The sequence below is a fragment of the Balaenoptera musculus genome, chromosome 20, assembly GCF_009873245.2.
Source record: "Balaenoptera musculus isolate JJ_BM4_2016_0621 chromosome 20, mBalMus1.pri.v3, whole genome shotgun sequence".
Classification (NCBI taxonomy): Eukaryota; Metazoa; Chordata; class Mammalia; order Artiodactyla; family Balaenopteridae; genus Balaenoptera; species Balaenoptera musculus.
This window is the reverse complement of record NC_045804.1, coordinates 38,290,722-38,312,530: the sequence shown is the minus strand read 5'-3', so window position 1 is coordinate 38,312,530 and position 21,809 is coordinate 38,290,722. Positions and strand designations below refer to the sequence as shown.

General features: G+C 38.0%; 1 protein-coding gene across 24 annotated transcripts in view; it reads left to right on the top strand.

Moving 5' to 3' along the window:
- SYNRG (synergin gamma) overlaps positions 1 to 21,809 on the top strand; it is a 92,981-nt gene that overhangs the window by 1,243 nt on the left and 69,929 nt on the right. For 21 of the 24 annotated variants that reach the window (XR_005017734.1, XR_005017735.1, XM_036836162.1 and 18 more), the window contains exons 2-3: positions 5,372 to 5,412; positions 9,489 to 9,610. Coding sequence is in view for 22 of the 24 variants with exons in the window: in XM_036836162.1 (XP_036692057.1) it covers positions 5,372 to 5,412; positions 9,489 to 9,610 (163 nt within the window). In the remaining 2 variants the exon portion in view is untranslated. The remainder of the gene's footprint in view (positions 1 to 5,371; positions 5,413 to 9,488; positions 9,611 to 21,809) is intronic. The other 3 variants (XM_036836154.1, XM_036836172.1, XM_036836158.1) reach the window with 1 other exon arrangement.

Sequence of the window (21,809 nt, the reverse complement as noted above, 5' to 3'; positions counted from 1 at the left end):
ATCTTTCTCTCTAGATTTAAAACTGTTTTCTTTCTCTTTTGTTTTCTGATTTCCACTGTTTCATTAGAGTTTTTCATGAATACTTGATATAAGTCAGTTTCTGGCTAGAGAAGACAAATATGTAATAATCTCTCTTTTCTGAATGTGACAACAGTTTCTAAAATGTTCTTGAGTGGCATTAAATTTGACCAAGTTTATGATGAATTATGGCACCAAGTTCTGGGGAAATATAAACTTAAAAGAATTTGGCATTCTAGGCACGGGTTTTGGGGGGTTTTGCTGTTGTTTTGGTTTGGGTTTTTTTGTTTTTTTCAGGTGGAGAGGAGTTTGGGTGTAGAAAGTTGAGTGGATCATTCCCCTTAGTTTGTAGTAGTTTAACATCATTGGTCCATGAACACAATTTTTTTTCTAAATATGGCCTGAATTGTAATAGAAATTAGAATGATTGACTTTAAAATTTCTTTCCTATTTAAAATTTGGTGGTAGTAACGTTACATTCTTAAGCTCTAGAGGATATGTGGGAGAGCAAATCAGCCTTATCTTGTAAAATGTGTGGTAAATATTATATTGGAGATTTTCTGAGGCTGAGAAGCTGTATGCTTAATAAAGAAAGAATATGGTTTTTAGAGAGCAGTGGTGAGGGCTGAGGTTGTTTTTTTATAAGGAAGCTAACGTTATGGTTGGTACCCTAAGTATATTTTAGGGAAAAGAAAAAGAACCAGGCAACCTTTCTCAGCTTTTAATGGAGGAAATCCGTGAACTATAATTTACTGTATTTCTTAGGTACTTGTCTGTGTCCTTCCTAAGAGGCTAAGCAAAAAGCACAGGCATTTTCCAACTTTATTAATGTTAGCCTACTTTTGATTGGTATCCTGAATGGGCTACTTTAGAATAAATAGTAGAGTTGTATAAAGGGCAAAATTTACGCAAGAGATGAGAAGTATAACTTTTTTTCTTTTTTAAAGTATGGCAGGAAAAAAACAGTTGAAAGATCTTGATTAGACTGTGTCCTTCTGGGATAGTATCATTTGTGAGCTTGTCTATTTCCTGCTTTTATAAGCTCCTTAAGGGCCTCGTCATCTTTTTATCTTCCACTGCTTCTAGCACATTCTACACATAGAAAACATTCTGTAAATATTTGTAGATTCAAGCAACGTTGTAGGCAAAGAAGAGGTATTTCAATTGGGTCTCATTTCAAGGAAGAGGAAGGGGTCAAGAGATTGTCATGGAGATGGGAAGGCCCAGTGAACGTTAGGGGACAGCAGGTAGGCCAGATGGACTGTGGCCCTGAGTGGGAGAAAAGAGTTTTGTGAGATAAAACTGAAAAAGTTGTGTTCAAACTGGAGAGGGCCTTGAATATAAACTAAAAAAATTCAATTTAAGGGGGAATCATTACATTGTTTTAATCCCAAGAGTAGCTTTATCAAATGGCCCCTTAGCTAGATGCGCCTCACCTGTGCTACGTGAGCTGCGTTAGAAGCCACAGAGTCTGCAGGTGGGGAGATCCATTAGGAAGTCTTGCTGAGTCCAGGCCTCAGAAGTGAAGGCTGATCTGGGTTAGTAGCAGAGGTAACTGAAAGGGGAGGATGAATGAGATAGGCATTTGACAAGCAGGGCTCACAGTTCTGCTTCACATTGTTTGTCATCTTGTTGCCCATTTTTTTGCCAAACTTTTGCTGTCTTATCAGTCTTACTTAGCTGTTTGTCTAACCAGTCTTTAAGCATGTTGCTGTTAGTAGTCTAAACATTTCAGAGAGTCCTATGAATGGTACATAGGTCAGTAGGTAGTTTGGGTTGTATAATTACTGGAGTAAGTCATGTTTGTCAGTAATGTTCTTAATTTAGTTTTTTTTATATTTTCAAAGTAGCCTTTATACATCTATACATTATTTGGTTGTCTTAGCTAGGACCTTGGCAAACTTGTGGTTCTGTGTCCTCGTTTGACAAAGGGCAAACAGGACAGGGTGGTGAAAGGGATTGCATAGAGCTTCACGGTTACTTTGTGGCGGAGCTGGAGAGAAGAAAATGTCACTCGAGTGTCCAGTTTTTACTTAGCCACTAAGCCCTATTGGTGATTGTAATCTTTAAGACTGATTTGGAAAGTCTCAATAGGTTGACTACTTAAGTCTTAGTGTATGAGTAACTTTTTAAAAAATTGAGTCCTACTAAATTTCAACTTGCAGTTTAAACACTTTATCCAGTTAACACATTACTTAGCTAATACGTCTTGTGTGCAGTTCGGAAAAGCTGTTCACTGTTCAGACCTCTCTTTGGTGTGGGCTCGCTTGTCAGCAGAATTTGCGAATGGTTCAGATCCTCTACAAGGCTGTAATCAGGTAGATGTCCAACTAGAAATTTGTGAACCACCTTACAGAAAAATCTTGTTGATTAAAATATTTTAGAGCTAAAAGACTCTAAAGTTTGATTTTTTAGCCCTTTTCCTGGGAAGGGGGAGTGTTGTGCAATAGAAAAATGCAAGGACACATAAATTTGGCATACCGTTCCTGATCTCACTATATCTTTAAAGACTATCCAGAAACCCACTTCAGATCCTTGACTCCCAGATTAAGGGCTTTTCCCACTCAGATTTTTTCTTCCTTAATCTGTCCCATTTCCTTTCCCTCCGGTCTCAGAGAAAGAAGTCCCTCTTCCTTTTGCTACGTTAATGCCATCCTCTCAAAAACCTTGTTTTAGCTATCACTAAGTATATCTTTTGTATCCTAAATCTTTGTCTATGAAGGTCCCTTCCTCTTCCTCTGTTGAAACCGTTCACTCAAAGATCACCATTTTCGCAAACAGCGATCTTTATTTAGTAATCCTCATTCTTCTCAGCTTCTCTACAGCGTTAGACACTTTTTCCTTAAATGCAGTCCTTCCTCAGTTATAACTCTCAGTTATAAGCAACTTCTTTGGTTCTCAGTGACCATTCCGTACTCAGTTTTCACTAAGAATTCTCCAAGGTTTTCCTTTGTTGTCTTCTCACTATGTACACATTCCTTTGGCTCTTTCATCCACAACCAGACTTTAATTTTTTTCTTTTTTTACCTTTATTTCAAAGAGCCTAGGTAGATTGATGCAGACCCTTCCCTTGAGCTGGAGTTACTTTTCTGGTTGCCTATTAGATTGCTCCTCGTGGACACCCTCCTAACACCTTTCTCCCCAGACCTGCTCACACTGGGTTCCTGTCAGCAGGTAAACAGTGTCACCATCCTTACAGTTGCTCAGGCCCAAAATCTCGGCAGCATCTTCAGCCCTTTCTGCTTTTTCAGTGCTGTTCTCCATCCTGGTAGTTGCTAAGTCCTGTTGATTCTTCCTTTTAAATAGATTTCATTCACCTCTTCTTTTCTATTCCCACTACTCTGGTTATGACCCTTTTCATTTCTTATTAAGATTATTGTAGTAGTTTCTTAGCTAATTCTTGTTATTTCAAGTCTTCTCTGTCATACCCCATTACCAGAGAAACCTACAGCACATTTCTTTTTTTTTTTTTATAAATCTAGATTGTTTTTAGTAAGTGTATTTCTTTTATTTATTTACTTATTTATTTGGCTGTGTTGTGTCTTCGTTGCTGCTCAGTCTTTCTCTAGTTGTGGCGAGCAGGAACTACTCTTCGTTGTGGTGCACGGGCTTCTCACTGCGGTGGCTTCTCTAGTTGCAGAGCTCGGGCTCTAGGCGCGCGGGCTTCAGTAGTTGTGGCGCATGGGCTCAGTAGTTGTGGCTTGCGGGCTCTAGAGCGCAGGCTCAGTAGTTGTGGTGCATGGGCTTTGTTGCTCTGCAGCATGTGGCATCTTCCTGGACCAGGGCTCGAACCCATGTCCCCTACATTGGCAGGCGGAGTCTTAACTACTCCGCCACCAGGGAAGCCCTACAGCACATTTCTGATCATTTCATTAGAGAAAAATGTATGACATCAGGGAAATGTAGATCTAAATCACAATGAGATACCCCCTCATACCCATTAGGATAACTATCATTATAAACAAACAAAAATTCAGAAAATTAACAAGTGTTGGTGAGGATGTGGAGAAATTAGAACCCTGGTGCATTGCTAGTGGGAATGTAAAATGGTGTAGCTGCTGTTGAAAACAGTTTGGCAGTTTTTCAAAAAGTAAACATAGAAGTACTCTATGACCCAGCAATTCCACTCCTAGGTGGAGACCCAGACGAATTGAAAGAGGGATGCAAACAAATACTTGTACACCAGTGTTCATAGCAGTATTATTCACAACACCCAACCCAGCTGTCCATCAACAGATGAATGGATAAGCAAAATGTGGTACATACATACAATGGAGTACTATTTAGCCATAAAAAGGAATGAAATTCTCACGTGTGCTACAACATGATGAACCTTGAGAACGTTATGCTAAGTGAAATAAGCCAGATACAAAAGGACAAGTATTGTATGATTCCACTTAATATAAGGTAGCTAGAATAGACAAGTTCATCAAGCCAGAAAGTAGAATAGTGGTTACCAGGGGTTGGGGGGAAAAAGTAATGGGAAGTTATTTTTTAATGGGTACAGAGTTTCTGTTTGTGATGATGAAAACGTTCTGGAAGTGGATCATGGTGATGGTTGTACAACATTGTAATGCCACTGAACTGTACACTTAAAAATGGTTAAAGTGGTAAAATTTTATATTGTGTATATTTTACCACAGTTTTAAAAAAATCTCTGACTTTATACAATACTCAAAATAAAATCAAACATTTTAAAGGCCCTCTACATTTTGCTTCCTTTTCCAGTCCTGTGTCTTATATTCAACCTTAAATCATTTCTCTGAACACACTACAGCTTCGGCCTCTGAGATTTTGCTCAAGCTATATAGTGTGCCTCTCTTTAAGATTTAGCTCAAGAGATACCTCCAAAAAACTTCCCAAGATATAACCCATAAAATTAGTCTTTTTCTTCTCATTTCTGTTAGTATTCTGGCCCTCTCACAGCCCTTAGCACATTCTGTCCTATGTTAAAGTTATTTGCCTGCATCTGTGTCTTCAGCGAGACTGAGCTCATTCAGGCCTTTCATGTAGTAGACACCCAATAAATGTTCAGTGAATTGAATCTAATCCAGCCCTCTCATTTTATGGATGGGGAGATTGGAATCCAGGGGAGTCACACAGTGACAGAACCAGGACCAGTTTCAAGGTCTTCTGTCTTCTGGCTCAAAAATTTTCACCCTACACTAACATGCTGACTGTCATGTGTCTTGTGGATGGTCAATCTGTATTGATGGTGGATAATTCAATATTGTACTATGGAACAGATGCCAGGGCCCAGGCTATAATTTTTTTATTTATGTGAAATGTTACATGTTTTATCTGAAATCTTTGCACATAGGAAGATCCTGATATATTTTTATTCTGTTTTCAGCTTCATGTTTCCAGTTGCAGGTGGAATAAGACCCCCTCAAGGTATGTGAAAGCTTAAGTTTTCAACTTTCATTTTTCACTATTATGTTTCTGAACTTGGAGATTAAGTGGGTAAAAAAGTCGTATTGCTGCCAAATAGAGTAAAATTTTCTTATAGTCTCGAACCTCTGTGACAGCTTACTCTTAAAATTTCTCAAAAATTGTTTAATTTGGCGAATAAGAAGGATCGTTCCTCATTTCTCCAAACTTATTTAAGCATTATATTGACAGGTTATTATTTAACCTCAGAGGTGAAGGAGACTCTCAAGACAAAAGTATTAAAGAAACAGGTGACAAAGATCAAATGAGTTGTAGTTCTCTGAATGCCATCTTTCTCCTGTCTGTCTTCTAGAGTGTTAGCTCCATGGGGCAGGGGCTATGTCTGCCTTATGCTCGTCAGTATCTCCAGCACCCAGCATGCTGATAGAAAATAATAGGGTCTTTATAGATGCTTGTTGAATGAATAAATGAACCCCTTTAGTTATTTTACACTTAGGTTTTCTCTATATGAATTTGGTCTTCTTTTAATCATGTACATAAGAGATCACATATTCTGATTCCGTTTAAACTATTTTAAGTTTCAGTTTTATTCCTAGCAGTTTCTCCACTAGGTATATCCCTTCTCTCTTGGTTTCAGACAAGGGCCCACCAATACTGATTCTAGCTTTGTCTTCAAGGAAACAGTAGTGAAGGGATATAATCTTGACTCATGCTTCTGTGTCACTGGAACACAGAACTGGTCAAAGAATATGTCTGCCCTTCTTTCTGCTCACTTCTCCCACTCCAGTGTGCCCCCCTCCTCTCCACAGGCCAGGCTGCTCTGAAAACTGGCCCTTCTCACAAAGCCAGTGTTAACTGGTTATGGTAGGCTTGCTAGAGAAACAGAGACTCCTAGGTCACCAGTAGAGATGAATGATAAAGAGCAGCTCAGTAGCAGGTGGTCAGTGTCTCCATTTATAATCAGTGATGGAGGTTGAGTTTCAGGTAAATTTTTCCAAGGGTCAGTTGTATTCTTTTCATTGTGCTCACATTTATGCATTATTTAAGCTATCTGTAATTAGATGTGTCCCAGATTTAGATCAAATGGTTTGAGCTCTTTTGTTCTTTAGGAGGGCATTAGAGAGTTGTGTGTTCATTATTGTGGCTCGTCATTTTGCATTTTTATAAACTTTCAAGTAAAAATCTACATATGGAGCAAAGGAACAGGACAAGAAGAGAGCCCAGAAGGTTGCCTGATTTTTTTTCTTCTGGAATTTGGAATTGTTTTCAAGATTTTTTTACAAAGTATGTTAGAGTGGACTTTTTGATCTTTTGAAGGCATTAAATTGTGCATGGGTTATTTCTGAAAGCATATACAAGGAACAGACAAAAAGAGTAGCTACAAGATCATTGAGTAGGTGAATAGGAGACAGGAGAGAAACAAGACTTGTTTTTCACTGTGTATACTTCTGTGCCATTGAATGTTGTACCAAATCCTTGAGTTACCTGTTCGACTTAAATACACTTATGAAAATAAATAAAACTGTAGGTCCAAAGGCATAAGAGGGAAAACATCTCACTATGCTATATTCAGTCTGTGCGTTCTTTTTTTTGGGGGGGGTAAATTTATTTATTTATTTATTTTGGCTGTGTTGGGTCTTTGTTATTGCACGTGGGCTTTCTCTGGTTGCGGCGAGCAGGGGCTCCTCTTCCTTGCGGCGTGTGGGCTTCTCATTGCCGTGGCTTCTCTTGTTATGGAGCACAGGCTCTAGGCACGTGGGCTTCAGTAGTTGTGGCACGCGGGCTCAGTAGTTGTGGCTCGCAGGCTCTAGAGCGCAAGCTCAGTAGTTGTGGCGCACGGGCTTAGTTGCTCCGCGGCATGTGGGATCTTCCCAGACCAGGGCTCGAACCCGTGTCCCCTGCATTGGCAGGCGGATTCTTAACCACTGCGCCACCAAGGAAGTTCCCAGTCTGTGCATTCTAATTCTCCATGACACCTCAAGGCCTTCGCATTTGGTGTTCCTTTGTCTAGAATACTCTAACCAAATATCCGCATGGCTCCCTCCCTTCAAGTCCTTGCTTCAGTGCCACCCTTTGGGGAAACCTTTTCTGACTGTGAAACAGCAACCACTCCTTTCCCTGGCTCTCCCTTTCCCCCATCCCCACCTGATATCCACTTATTTTTTTCTTTTTTTATTATCTCCCCCAATTACAGTGTAAGTTCCATGAGAGCAAAGACCTGGCTTTGTTCAATGTTGTGTCCCTAGAATGGTGCCTGACATGGAGTAGACCCTCAAATATTTGAAAAAATGATTAATATAAATGAATAGTTTGCCACTAATAAATGTTACCTACAAATGTGGTGTCCATGCTTCTGAAATTAAACTCTGTATGAATAACCTTGAAGGTACACAGAATCCACGAGATCAATATGGTATACTTTAGCAGACCTTTAATTTTTTTAAAATCAGAATTTGATTTTACAGAGTTCCTTATACTAGAACCAACATGGATGTAATATGTTGTACAGTGCAAAATTAGGATGAAATTTGTGTTCAGGCTATGTAGGGATTTTGTCTTATTCACTGTTGCATACCAGGTATCTAGAACTGTGCCTAAAATGTGGTAGGCATTTTGTATTTATTAAATCCCTGAAGGGATGTAATCTTTATTCTCCTGTACTCTTGGGAATACTTCATTGGAAAAGTTTGGGAGGTACTATACTATAAAACATACTTTCATGATGGTTTTCCTGCCATTGCATTATATACTTTGCATGCTGATAGCTGTTTTGTGGTGTTATATTAATTATTCATGTAAGGAAAGAGAAGAGGAATATCATTTCTTTGAGCATATTAGGTATTAAACAGTTTCACAGATGTGAAACCGAGGCACAGAAAGAAGTTAAGCAAGTTGCTTAAGGTCCCAAACCTAGCAAGTGACATTTTTAGTTGGCTTCCAGAGTTCATGCTCTTAACTACTTTTGTATTAAAAGTAACTTAATTAGTATTAGTATTAATTAGTATTAACTCTTAACTACTAGTAATCTGCTGCAGTATAAAAAATTACCCCAAAACTTAAAGAAAATAAACATTTTACTGTTTTACACTTTGTGTGGGCTAGGTATCTGGGAGTGGCCTCACTGGGTGATTTTGGCTTAAGGCCAAGAGATTGCCTTAAAGATGTCAACTAGGACTGTAGTCATCGGAAAGGTTGATGGGTTTGGTAGATCTGTTTCCCAGATGGCTCACTCACATAGATGGCAAATTCGTGCTGCCTTTTGGCAAGAGATTTCAGTTCCTTGCCACATGGATTCTCCATTCCCCCTAGGACTGCTTGAGTATTCTCATGATGTGGCAGTGGCTTTCCCCAACAGGTGATCCAGGAGAGCAAGAAGGAAGCTGCAGTGGTTATTAGGAACCTTGGGGGACTTCGCTGGTGGTCCAGTGGTTAAGACTCTGCGCTCCCAATGCAGGGGGCCTGGGTTCAATCCCTGGTCGGGAAACTAGATCCCACATGCCGTAACTTAAGAGCCCGCACGCCGCAACAAAGATCCCGCACCCGCATGCCGCAACTGAGACCTGGCGCAGCGCAGCCAAAGAAATAAATAAATATAATAAAGAGAGGGAGGAAGGGAGTGAGAAAGAAAAGAAAAAAGAAAGGGAAAGGGAAAGGAAGAAGAACCAGCCTTGGAAGTTACACACCGTCATTTCCACAATATCCTATTGGTTATTCTGGTCCGCCCTATTCAGTATGGGAGGGAAGGACAAGGATATGAATGCCAAGAGGCAGAGATTGCTGGGGGCCATCTTGAAGGCCAGTTAGGCCATATTGTGTATTTTTTAAGTATGCACAAAAATTCTGTGGAATAGGTATTATTATCTTCATTTTACAGATGAAGTTTTGTAACTTGCCCAAGATCACATAGCTAAGTAAATGATGGAATTGGAATTCATACTCAAGTCTGTCTCACTCCAGAGCCCGTGCCTTTTCCTCTATACTGTGCCACCTCCCAAGTAACAAGTCCTTTAGGTGCTTATGGTTTTAAGAAAATAAACTGTAAAACACATTGACCTTAGTGATATCTTTATGTTTTTCAGCAGGTCTGATGCCAATGCAGCAACAAGGATTTCCTATGGTCTCCGTCATGCAGCCTAATATGCAAGGCATGATAGGAATGAATTACAGCTCTCAGATGTCCCAGGGACCTATCGCTATGCAGGTACTTGCCTCTTTAGCCAATGTTTACAGAGTTATCGTTTGCTGTTAATTGTCTATGTTCTAAGAGCTACATACTAGGAGCTTAATGTTATATTTAGAAATAAGTGTAGTCTGCATCTTAGGTGGCTTCCTTCAAAATAAAATGAATATATGTTTGTAAGAGTGAAAAAAAAAGATAAATCATTTAAGAAAAATCTGGTGACCTCTATATTTGACTACTGACTTAGAAGAATTATAGAGTGGCATCTTGGAAAGCTTAGGGACCTGAGGCCATGAAATCACATTGTTAGAAGAACTCTACTGTTCTCATGAAAGGAGCAGTATTGTCGTTTGCAAGGCTTAGATACTGCTTTGTATTGAATTGTCTCATCTAATCCCCATAACAATTTTTTAAAGAGGTGGTATCTCCATTTTTCTGATGAGGAAACGGAAGTGTTGTGAGGATGCTCACAGAGCATAGGCAGCCACGATTTGAACCTGTGTCTTCAGTAGGTCTGTACTTGACTGTTTATACATTGAATTCTCTCTTGAGAGCATCAGGGAGCCATTGACTGGTATAAAGCGTGGAATGATGCAATCAGAATTGTGTTCCAAAAAGATCATTCTGACTGCTGATTGGAGAATGATTGGAAGGAGAGGGGAGAGCGAAAGTGGATGTAAGGAGAATCATTAAGAGGCTGATGTAGTGAGAGCAGGCGAGGTGTTGGCTTAACTTAGGGTGGTAGCAGGCGGGTGCAGAGATGGATGTTTTTGAGAACTTCTTAGGAAATAAAATGAAGAGAACTTGATGAAGGATTGGATGTTGAAAATAAAGGAGAAGGTGGTATCACACTTGATTCCCCGTTTTCTGCATGAGCCACTGACTGGTCATTTATTAATACAAGAAACACCAGAAGAGATTGTTTGCTGGAACATAATTGTTGACTTTCAAGGACCCATGAAATATTCAAGTGGGGCTGTCCAGAGACAATTATCAGTTGACCTGGCACTCAAGATTTTTCACTCTGGGTTGAAAATTATAGATTTGGGAATCATCCACACATAGAAGGTAATTGATGCCATAGGGGTGAACTAGAACATCCAAGAACCCTATAGATGGAGAAAATAGTCCAGGGTAGAGCCTTCAGAATTTCAGTGTTTAAATATAAGGGAGTGAGTTGCAAACAGAGGAGATTGAAGAGGAACAACCACAGAAGGTGGTGGGGTTGGGGGGTGGGGGGATTAAAGGAAAAAAACATGGGTGTCAGACAGACCTAAGTTCAAAGCCCAGCTTTGCCACTTACCTGTAAAACGGGGATTTAATAATAACTTGCCTGTACGGTTATAGAAAGAATTGAAAAAGGAATTATATAAAGCACTTGGAATTGCACCTGGCACACAGTGAGCAGGAAGTGGCAAGAAATTTTTATTTCTTGTATTGTTAATATCAGGAATGATCTTTCCAGTGGCATGGCACTATTTCATGTTCTGTTTTTAATATTTGTCTATGTTTCCATGCTTTCATTGGCTCACGACCCCCATTTCTGTCTAAAACTTTCTTTCTTGAGTAATGGTAATAAACAGTAATAATAATAATGACCACCATTTGTTGTTTACCTGTGCTATATTCATTGTGTGTATTATATATTCAGTCCTCATAACAACTCTATAAGTAATATTTTTATTCCCATTTTATAGATAAGGAAACTGCAGTCAGAGAGATTCAGTGTGCTGTTCAGTGTCGTGCAGCTTGTTTCAGAACAGAGACTGAAACCAAAGCTATCTTACATTTTGGAGCCTGAGTTCTTAATTACCAGTGTTTCCCAGCCTTTAGTCATTTGAGTATCACCTTCATGATTTTTGCCATGTATTATTTAATTAACATTTTTAATTGGTTAGGTTTGCAGCAAATTCTTAAAGGTATCTTTTCTTGTTAAGTAAATAGAAAACCTCATTTGTTATAAGCAGAGGGTAACCAAAAAATAAATATGATGAATCAAAACAATATTACCAAATTCTAGCTAGGTACTGTTACTTATTAGAGTTTATAAACCTCATGTTTACTTTCTCTTTGTTTAAAAAAAAAAAAAAGTAAATTATGTCTACAGTTTACCCACAAATGGTTCAGCAAAAGAAAAAAAGAGTGTATGTATGTGTAGAAACAGAGAGCAGGGACTTCCCTGGTGGTCCAGTGGATAAGACTCCACGCTCCCTATGCAGGGGGCCTGAGTTCAATCGCTGGTCGGGGAACTAGATCCCACATCCCGCAACTAAAGATCCCGCATGCTGCAACTAAGATCTGACGCAGCCAAATAAATAAATATTAAAACAAACAAATATTTTTAAAAAAAACAGAACAAATAGGGCAAAATGTTAACATTATACTGTTCTTCCAGGAATTCCCTGATGGTCCAGTGGTTAAGAGTCCATGTTTTCATTGCCGAGGGTGCAGGTTCAATCCCTGGTCAGGGAACTAAGATCCTGCAAGCCCCTAGGCACAGCCAAAAAATTTAAAAATAAAACAAAAAAATATATATTATACTGTTCTTCCAAATTTTCTGTAAATTTTATATTTAAAAAAAGGAAAAAAAAAAGGGAGAGTTTAGGTAAAAATTAATAACACTTAAAACGAGACATAAATGGGAATCTGAATGAGAGTCGCAGGGGAATTGTAGAGAATTTTCCTGCTAGCCTACCGAGCGTGTGTCCCTGCGTAACTGGTCGTGATCGTAGATAGTGTAGATTAAAGCAAATAAGGTTGTTTTGTTTTGCTTTTGTTTTGGTTTTAGAATTGGTGAGTGAAATTGATGGTATCATGATTTAATTAACAAGTACAGCCTAAGGAATGGGCTTTATCCACATTGGTAAATTATCTTCTTCAGCCATGATACCTATTTAAACCAAGTAAACTGAATCCAGGAGTCAGATCTTTGGCTGAATCCAAAGTGTTATATTATTGAAAAAAAAAAAAAAAGAAAGAAAAAGAAAAAAATCATTCACAAATAAACCAGAACAAAAGGATTTTGTACTATTAATATTTTAAGTGCCATATATTTCATTTTTATCTAATTATTTAATATTTTCTATTCCTGCATGTTTTATGTATATATTAGTATAATAGCACATGTATATAACTTATAAATAATATTGGGAGTTAGCAATCAGAATTTAAGTTTAAACCATTGTCATGTCAAAGTCATTTAAGCAAATAAAGTTTCTATGTTGTATGTAAAGATTTAGGAAAACTTCCAAATCATTCTTTATTCACCTCCAGTAAGAAGAAAATAGGAATAAATTGAGCTTTTGTAGGTTTTAAGTCCAAGTTACTCAGCTTTCACTAGGTTATGCTACAGAAACAAAAATCCCCAAGTCTCAGTGACTTACAGAAACAGATTTATTTCTCATTTGTGATACGTGTCCTTTATGAGTTAGCGGATTCAGCTCCATGTTCTCTTTATTGTGAGACCCTTAACCAAGGACATCCCAGAGATGGCCAAACCCTGTGATGGCTTTTAAAGCTTTCTCTGAAAGGCAGGATTTATCAGTCACTTCTCACAAAGTAATATGACCCAAATGCATCATTAGGAGAGTATACCAGGAGGAATGCACACCACATAGGGATGTGTCATCTTATAGTAAGGGCAGCAAGTAATTAGAAACAATCTACCAAAGAATACCATGTGTTTCTAATTAAGATTTAGTAAACTTACCACTGAATCTTAACAACTGATACAATTTTTTTTTTTGGCAACCCCCGGCGGCTTGTGGAATCTTAGTTCCCTGACCAGGGATTAAACCCGTGCCCTCAGCAATGAAAGCGCAGAGTTCTAACCACTGGACCTCCAGGGAATGCCCACAATTTTAAAATCATTAATTTTCACACTAAACATTGTTTTATAACTTGCGTAATTATCTAAAAAAATTTTTTAAAGAGTTTGAAACAACCAAAAACAATAAGGATCTCTAACATGCAGAAAACAATACGAAAGTGAACTACCAGATTTGATATCACCCAAATAATTTCCCTGAATATCAGGAGTTTAGGATTAATGGTTCTAAAGTAAAGAAGCCAAAATCTTTTTCTTTAACCTTTTTTCTTGCTGACAGGCATTATACTGCTTGGAAGCTGCTCACTGTTCTTAAAGGAGAAACTCATTAGATCTTATTTTTTTTCCCTCAAACTTAATAACCTTAACCAACCACAGACATGTATGAGGAATACCCATTATTCTTTAGTCACCCCTTAAATGTTTGAGGGGTGCACTTTCAGATAAAAGTCAAAGATGAAAATTAGTCTTGGTTGCCGCATAGCCCTCCACTCCCCAAAACTCATAAAAAGAACACACTTCACAAGATTTAGAATAAATTTTAAAGTTATTATTCAAAATATTTCAAGTATATAGGGAAGAATAGACTATATGATGAACATGTGTGAGCCAATTGCACAGCTTTATCAAAACATTTTTCGTTAAACTTTTAATTTTGAGGTAAATGTCTGTACACATGTACGTAAGAAATAATACAAAGAGATCTTTCCCTGTTTCCCCCCGTGGTAACAAGTTGCAGAACTACAGTATAATATCACAGCTGGGATGTTGGCATTGATACAGTCAAGATACAGAGCATTCCCATCACCCCAGGGATCTCCTCATGTTGACATTTTACAACAAAATTCATCTCCCTGCCACTTCATACCCCCCCCAACCCTTGTCAATCACTAATATGTTTCCCATTTCTATAATTATGTGATTTCAACAGTGTTACCTAAATTGAATCACTAGCCTTTTGAGATTGGCTTTTTTTTTGTTCTGCATAATTCCCTTGAAATTCATCCGAGTTGTTGCATGTACTTCATTTTTATTGCTGAATAATATTCCATTATTGTATATACTACTGTCTGTTTAACCATTTACCCATTGAAGGACGTCTGGGCTGTTTTTAGTTTTTAGCTATGACAAATAGAGGTTTTTGTGTGAACATAAGGCTTCATTTCTCTGGGATTAACGCCCAGGAGTGTGGGGTGGCATGGTATTTGGATGTTTAGGTTTTACAGAAACTGTTTTCTGGAGTGGTTGTACCCTTTTACATTCTCACCAGCAATATATGAGTGATCCAGTTTCTCTGCATCCTTGTTAGCATTTGGTGGTGTTATTTTTTATTTTAGCCATTCTTATAGGTGTGTTGTGATATTTCATGATTTTAATTTGCATTTCCCCAATGACTAATGTCAAAAGAAAATTCAAGGAGCTTTACTTGATATGGGTATTTTATTGGGCAAGAAACAAACTATTCCCCAACAGGGAGACCTCAAGCCGCAAGTGCTCTCAGCAGTTACAGTTAATTAGAAACATGAATGAGTACATTGTCTTCTACTGTGATGACTTTCTAGAAACTTACTTTCCTTTTCATTGCTAAGCTTACTTGTTTGTAGCTGATTAGCTAGGAAACTGTAAGGTCATACTGACATGAAGAATGCTTAGGTTTTGTTTAAAGTCAGAGTCAGCATTTGGGGGAACTCAGGACAGTGTTACATTTTGGTTACTGTGAGCCTTTGGTCTAGGGGTATATTCAAAGTGCAGCCTCCATATTGGTTTCTCTTTAACACTAATGATGCTGGACATCTTTTCATGTGCTTATTTGCCATCATTACATTCTCTTCAGCGAAATGTCCCTTCCTGTCTTTTGTTCATTTTCTAGTTGGATTTTTTTGTTATTTTACTGTTGAGTTGCACATATTTTCTTCCAGTCTGTAGCTTGTTGTCTTAGTCTGTTCAGGCTGCTATAACAAAATGCCAGAGATTGGGTAGCTTATAAACAACAGAAGTTTATTTTTCACAGTTCTAGAGGCTGGAAGTCCAAGATCAGAGTGCCAGCATAGTCGGGTGAGGACCCTCTTCCAGGTCACAGACTTTTAGTTGTATCCTCCCAGGGGGGAAGGGACTAGGGAGCTCTGTGGGATCTGTTTTTGTTTTTGTTTTTGTTTTGTTTTTGGTTTTTTTTGGGGGGGGATCTGTTTTTAAGAGCACTAATCCCATTCATGAGGCTTCGTCTCTCACGACCTAATCACTTCCCAAAGGCCCTATCTACTAATACCATCACCGTTGGGGGTTAGAATTTCAGCATATGAGTTAGGGGGAGACACAAACATTCAGACCATAGCACTTGTCTTTCATCCTCTTAACAAGGTCCTTCTCAGAGAAAAAATTTTTAATTTTGATGAAATCCAATTTATCAGTTTTTCACTTTATAAAACATGCATTGGTATAAGTCTGAGAATTCTTCACCTTGCCCTAGATCCTGAAGATTTTTCTGATATTTTTTTTATTTTTTCTAAAAGTTTTACATTTTACATTTAAGTCCATGATCCATTCTGAGTTAGTTTTTGTACAAGGTATGAAACTTTGGTTGAGGTTTATTTTTTTCCCAATGGATGTCCAATTGCTCCAGTACCATTTGTTGAAAAGGCTGTCCTTCCTCCATCAGAGTGCTTTTGTATTTTTGTCAAAATCAGTTGGGCATGTTTATGTGAGTGTTTTTCTAGGTTCTCTGTTCTGTTCCATTGACTTATGTGTCTACTAGTCTTGATTACAGTAGCTATGTAAGACTGATTCCTCCCATGTTTTCTCCAACTTTATTGCAGTAAAATACACATAACATAAAGTTTACCACCTTAACCATTTTTAAGTATACAGTTCAGTGGTATTAAATACAGTCACGTTGTGCAGCCATTACCACCATCCATCCGCATAACTCTTTTCATCTTGTAAATCTGAAACTCTGTACCTATTGTACAGTAACTCCCCATTTTTCCCTCCTTTCAGCCCCATGCATCCGCCATTATATACTTTAGGTCTTTATGTTTTTTGGGTTTTGGGGGTTTTTTTTTGGCCGCACTGCACAGCATGTGGGATCCTAGTTCCCTGACCAGGGATCAAACCTGCGCTCCCTGCACTGGAAGCGCTTTGTCTTAATCACTGAACTGCCAGGGAAGTCCCTAGGTCTTTATAATTTTGATTACTCTAAGTATATCATGTAAGTAGAATCATACAGTATCTGTCTTTTTGTGACTGGTTTATTTCACTTAGCATAATGTGCTCAAGGTTTATCCATGTTGTAGCATATTGCAGAATTTCCTTCCTTTTTAAGACTAACATTCCATTGTATGTATATATGACACTTTGCTTATCCATTCATTGGTCTTTGGACACTTGGGTTGAGTCCATGTTTTAGCTATTGTGAATAATACTGCTATGAACACGGGTGTAAAAATATCTCTTTTAGACTCTGCTCTCAATTCTTTTGGGTATATACTCAGAAATGGAATTGCTGGGTCATATGGTAATTCTATTTTAATTTTTTGAGGAACCTCCATAGTGTTTTCCACAGCAACTGTACCATTTTATTCCCACCAACAATATAAAAGAGTTCCAATTTTTCCACATCCTCGCCAACACTTATTTTCTGTTCTTTTGATAGGATCCATACTAATGGTTGTGAGGTGGTATCTCATTATAGTTTTGATTTGCATTTCCCTAATGATTAGTGATGTTAAGTATCTTTTCATGTGCTTATTGGCCATTTGTATATTTTTGGAGAAATGTCTGTTCAGTTCCTTTGCCCTTTTTTTAAAAAAATTTATTTATTTATTTTTGGCTGTGTTGGGTCTTCCGTTGCTGCACGCCGGCTTTCTCTAGTTGTGGCGTGCAGGGGCTACTCTTCATTGAGGTGCACAGGCTTCTCATCGCGGCGGCTTCTCTTGTTGTGGAGCACGGGCTCTAGGCGCGCAAGCTTCAGTAGTTGTGGCACACGGGCTTAGTTGCTCTGCAGCATGTGGGATCTTCCTGGATTAGGGCTCGAATCCGTGTCCCCTGCATTGGCAGGCGGATTCTTAACCACTGCAACACGAGGGAACCCCCTTTGCCCATTTTTGAACTGAATTTTTTGTTGTTGAGTTTTAGGAGTTTCCTATATATTTTGGATATTAACCCCTTATCATATATGTAATGTGTAAATATTATCTCCCATTCTGTGGGCTGCCTTTTTACTCTGTGTATTGTGCCTCTTAATATACAGATTTTTTAAATTTTCTTGAAGTCCAACTTGTCTATTTTTTCTTTTGTTGCCTGTGTCTTTGGTGTCATATTCAAGAAAGCATTGCCAAATCCAGTATTATGAAGTTTCTGTTCTATGTTTTCTACTGAGAGTTTTATTGTTTTAGGTCTTACATTTAGGTTCTTGATACATTTGGAGTTAATTTTTGTATATGGTGTTGGGTAAGGGTCCAATTTTGTTGAAAACCGCCATTTGTTGAAAAGACTGTCGTTTACCCGTCGAATGGTCTTGGTACGTTTGTCAAAAATCATTTTGACCCATATATGCAAGGGTTTATTTCAGGGCTTTCTATTCTTTTCCATTGGTCTATATGCCTTTATGCAAGTACCATTACTGTTTTGATCACTGTAGTTTTGTAGCAGGAAATCAGGAAGCCTGAGTCCTCCAGTTTTCTTCTTTTTCAAGATTGTTTTGGCTATTCAGGGTCCCTTGAGTATGCATTTTATTTTATTTTATTTTTTTAATTTTTTTTGAGGACTTGGTATACTGTTTTCTTTCTTTTTTTAATTTATTTTTTAAATATTTTGTTTATTTATTTTTGGCTGTGTTGGGTCTTCATTGCTGCACATGGGCTTTCTCTAGTTGCGGAGAGCAAGGTCTACTCTTTGTTGCGGTACGCGGGCTTCTTATTGCGGTGGCTTCTCTTGTTGTGGAACACGGGCTCTAGGCACACAGGCTCAGTAGTTGTGGCGCGCAGGCTCAGTAGTTGTGGTGCACGGGCTTCGTTGCTCCGCGGCATGTGGGATCTTCCCGAACCAGGGCTTGAACCCATGTCCCCTCCATTGGCAGGTGGATTCTTAACCACTGTGCCACCAGGGAAGTCCCATTGAGTATGGATTTTAGGATGGGTTTTTCTATTTCTGCAAAAATGTCATCAGGATTTTTATAGGGATTGCTTTTGTAGTTTGCTTTGGGTAATATTGACATTTTAACAATATTAAGTCTTCCAATCCATGAAGCATGCATTGTGTTTCTATTTATTTATGACTTCTTTCATTTCTTTCAGCAGTTTTTGGTAGTTTTCATTGGATAAATCTTTCACCTCCTTGGTTAAGTTAGTTCCTAAGTTTTTGTTGTTGTTTTTTTTTTTTTTGATGCTATTGTAAATGGAATTGTTTTTGTAATTTCCTTTTTGGATGTTCATTTTTTGTGTATAGAAATGCACATGATTTAAAAACATTATTTTAATGTCAAGTTTTTTCTAGTGGTACATACCTCACTTTCTTAGTGCTTAGGGAGAAATACAATCTGAAAGCTTTATTTTGTTTCAATTTAATATTTGAACAATATTATTTCTCTAAGTTCTAGAACAGTCCATTTTTCATTTAATTTTGAGCATTTTATGCCTTTTCTTTTTGGTGGGAAGAGTAATTGTTTCTGCTGACATTCCTTCACCTCTTTTGGCTCCCACACCCCTGTAGCGAGGTTGGCTCATGATTTTTGTGTGTTGACTTTGTATCCTGCCCCTTGCTGAATTCATTTATTAGTTCTAACAGCTTTTTTGTGGAGTCTTTATGATTTTCTACAAATAAGATCATATCATCTGCAAACAGAGATCATTTTACTTCTTCCTTTATAACTTGGATGCCTTTTATTCCTTTTTTTCCCTAATTGCTCTGGTTAGAACTTCCACTACTATTTTGAATAGAAGTGGTAAAAGTGGGCATCCCTGCCCTATTTCATTTTTTTCCTTTTGCCACGCCGCGCAGCATGCAGGATCTTAGTTCCCCAACCAGTGATTGAACCCGTGCCCCCTGCAGTGGAAGCATGTAGTCTTAACCACTGAACCACCAGGGAAGTCCCCCCCTGCCCTATTTCTGATCTTAGAGAAAAAGCTTTCTGTCTTTCACCTTTGAGTATGATGTTCACAGTGGGTTTTTCATATATAACCTGTATTGTGTTGAGGTAATTTTTTTCTGTTCCTAGTTAGTTGAGTGTTTTTTGTCATGAAATGCAGTTGTATTTTGTCAAATGCTTTTTCTGCATCCATTGAAATGAATATGTGGTATTTACATGGATCATTTTTCATATATTGAACCAGCCTTGCACTACAAGAATAAATCCCAATTGGTCATGGTTTATAGTCCTTTTTACTATGATGCTGAATTCTGATTGCTGGTGTTTTGTTGAGGATTTTTGCATTAGTGTTCATAAGGGATATTGATCTGTAGTTTCTTTTCTTGTAGTGTCTTTGTCTGGCTTTGGTACCAGGGTTATGCTGGCCTTAGCGTAACCTCTCTCCTCTTCAATGTTTTGGAAAAGTTTGAGAAGAACTGCTATTATTTCTTCTTTAAATGTTTGGTATAATTCACCAGCAAAACCATCAGGACAGGGCTTTTCTTTGTTGGGAGATTTTCATTACTGGTTCAGTCTCATTAGCTATAGAAGCCTGATTCCTCTCACGTTGTTATTATTTTCAAAATTGTTTTAACTTTTCTAAGTTCCTTTGCCTTTCCATAAAATTTTAGAATAATGTTGTCTAGATCTACAAAAGCTCTTGCTGGAGTTTTGGTAGGAATTATATTAAACCTTTGTATCAACTTGGGGGAAATTGACATCTTTAATATGAAGAGTCTTTCAATATATGAACATGGTATGTCTCTCCATTTTTTTAGGTCTTCGTTGGTTTCTTCATCAGCATTGTATAGTTTTCAGCATACAAGTCTTGTAAATGTTTTGTTAGATTTACATCTAAGTATTTCATTCTTTTGAGTAATTGTAAATGGCATTATATTGTTAATTTCTGTGTTAATGTGTTCATTGCTAGTATATAGAAATACAAATTGATTTCTGTATATTTGTCTTGTAAACTGAAACCTTGCTGAACTCACTTATTAGTTCTAGGAATTTTTGTGTAGATTCCTTTCGATTTTCTACTTAAACAGTCATGTCATCCTTTTATCAAGTTTTAACCCGCCATATTTGCTTCACATTTTTTAAAAGACTTTAACAATATAGGTATAATTTTTTCCTCTACTTTTCCAGAGATAGTTATCACTATCATGAATTCACTTTTTATTGTTTCCGTATGTATTTTGTACTTTTTTAAATGTTTGTATATTCATGAATGTTATATAATATTTTCTAGGTTTTAAAATTTTACATAAGTGTGTTCCCTTTTGCATTTGATTTCTTCTTTTAACATCGTTTTTCTCCAAGATTTATCCCAGTTGTGGAATGATGCCAAGTTTGTTCATATAGCTGCTAGTAGTATTCCATTGCATGAATATATATTCTTCTATTGATGGACATTTGAGTTGCTTTCAATTTTTTGCTCTTTGTTTTGGTTTTATTGATGTCTAAGTGTTCATTATATATTCTAGATTCTAACCTTCGTGGTTATTTGTGCTGTCAATATCTCCTTCTAGACTTTGGCTTGCCTTTTAATTTTGTTTATGGTGTCATGTTTTGTAGAAGTTAAGTCAGATGGATAAATCATTTCTTTTATGGTTTGAGCTTTTCGTGTCTCATCTAAGACATAATCCTACCCTGAGATAATAATGATATCCTCCTGTATTTTCTTATTAAAAATTTAAAGTTTCTTTTTATATATAGGTCCTTAACCTACCTGGAATTGTTCTTTGGTATCAGTGTGAAGCTGAAGGGTCTAATTTTATTATTTTCCATTTGAGTAGACAGTTGTCCCCCAAACCATTTATCAATAGCCCATTCTTTTTTGTGCAGCATGTGGGATCTTAGTTCCCCGACAAGGGATCGAACCCATGCCCCCTGCAGTGGAAGCGTGGAGTCCTAACCACTGGACTGTCAGGGAATTCCTCTCAGCAGCCCATTCTTTTTTTTTTTTTTTTTTAATTTATTTATTTACTGTGGTGGCTTCTCTTGTGTGGAGCACAGGCTCTACTAGGCATGGGCTTCAGTAGTTGTGGCTTGCGGGCTCTAGGCACGGGCTTCAGTAGTTGTGGCTCGCGGGCTCTAGAGCGCAGGCTCAGTAGTTGTGGCACAGGGGCTTAGTTGCTCTGCGGCATGTGGGATCTTCCCGGACCAGGGCTCGAACCTGTGTTCCCTGCATTGGCAGGCGGGTTCTTAACCACTGCGCCACCAGGAAAGCCCAGCAGCCCATTCTTTACCTGTTGATTTCTAAGATTACT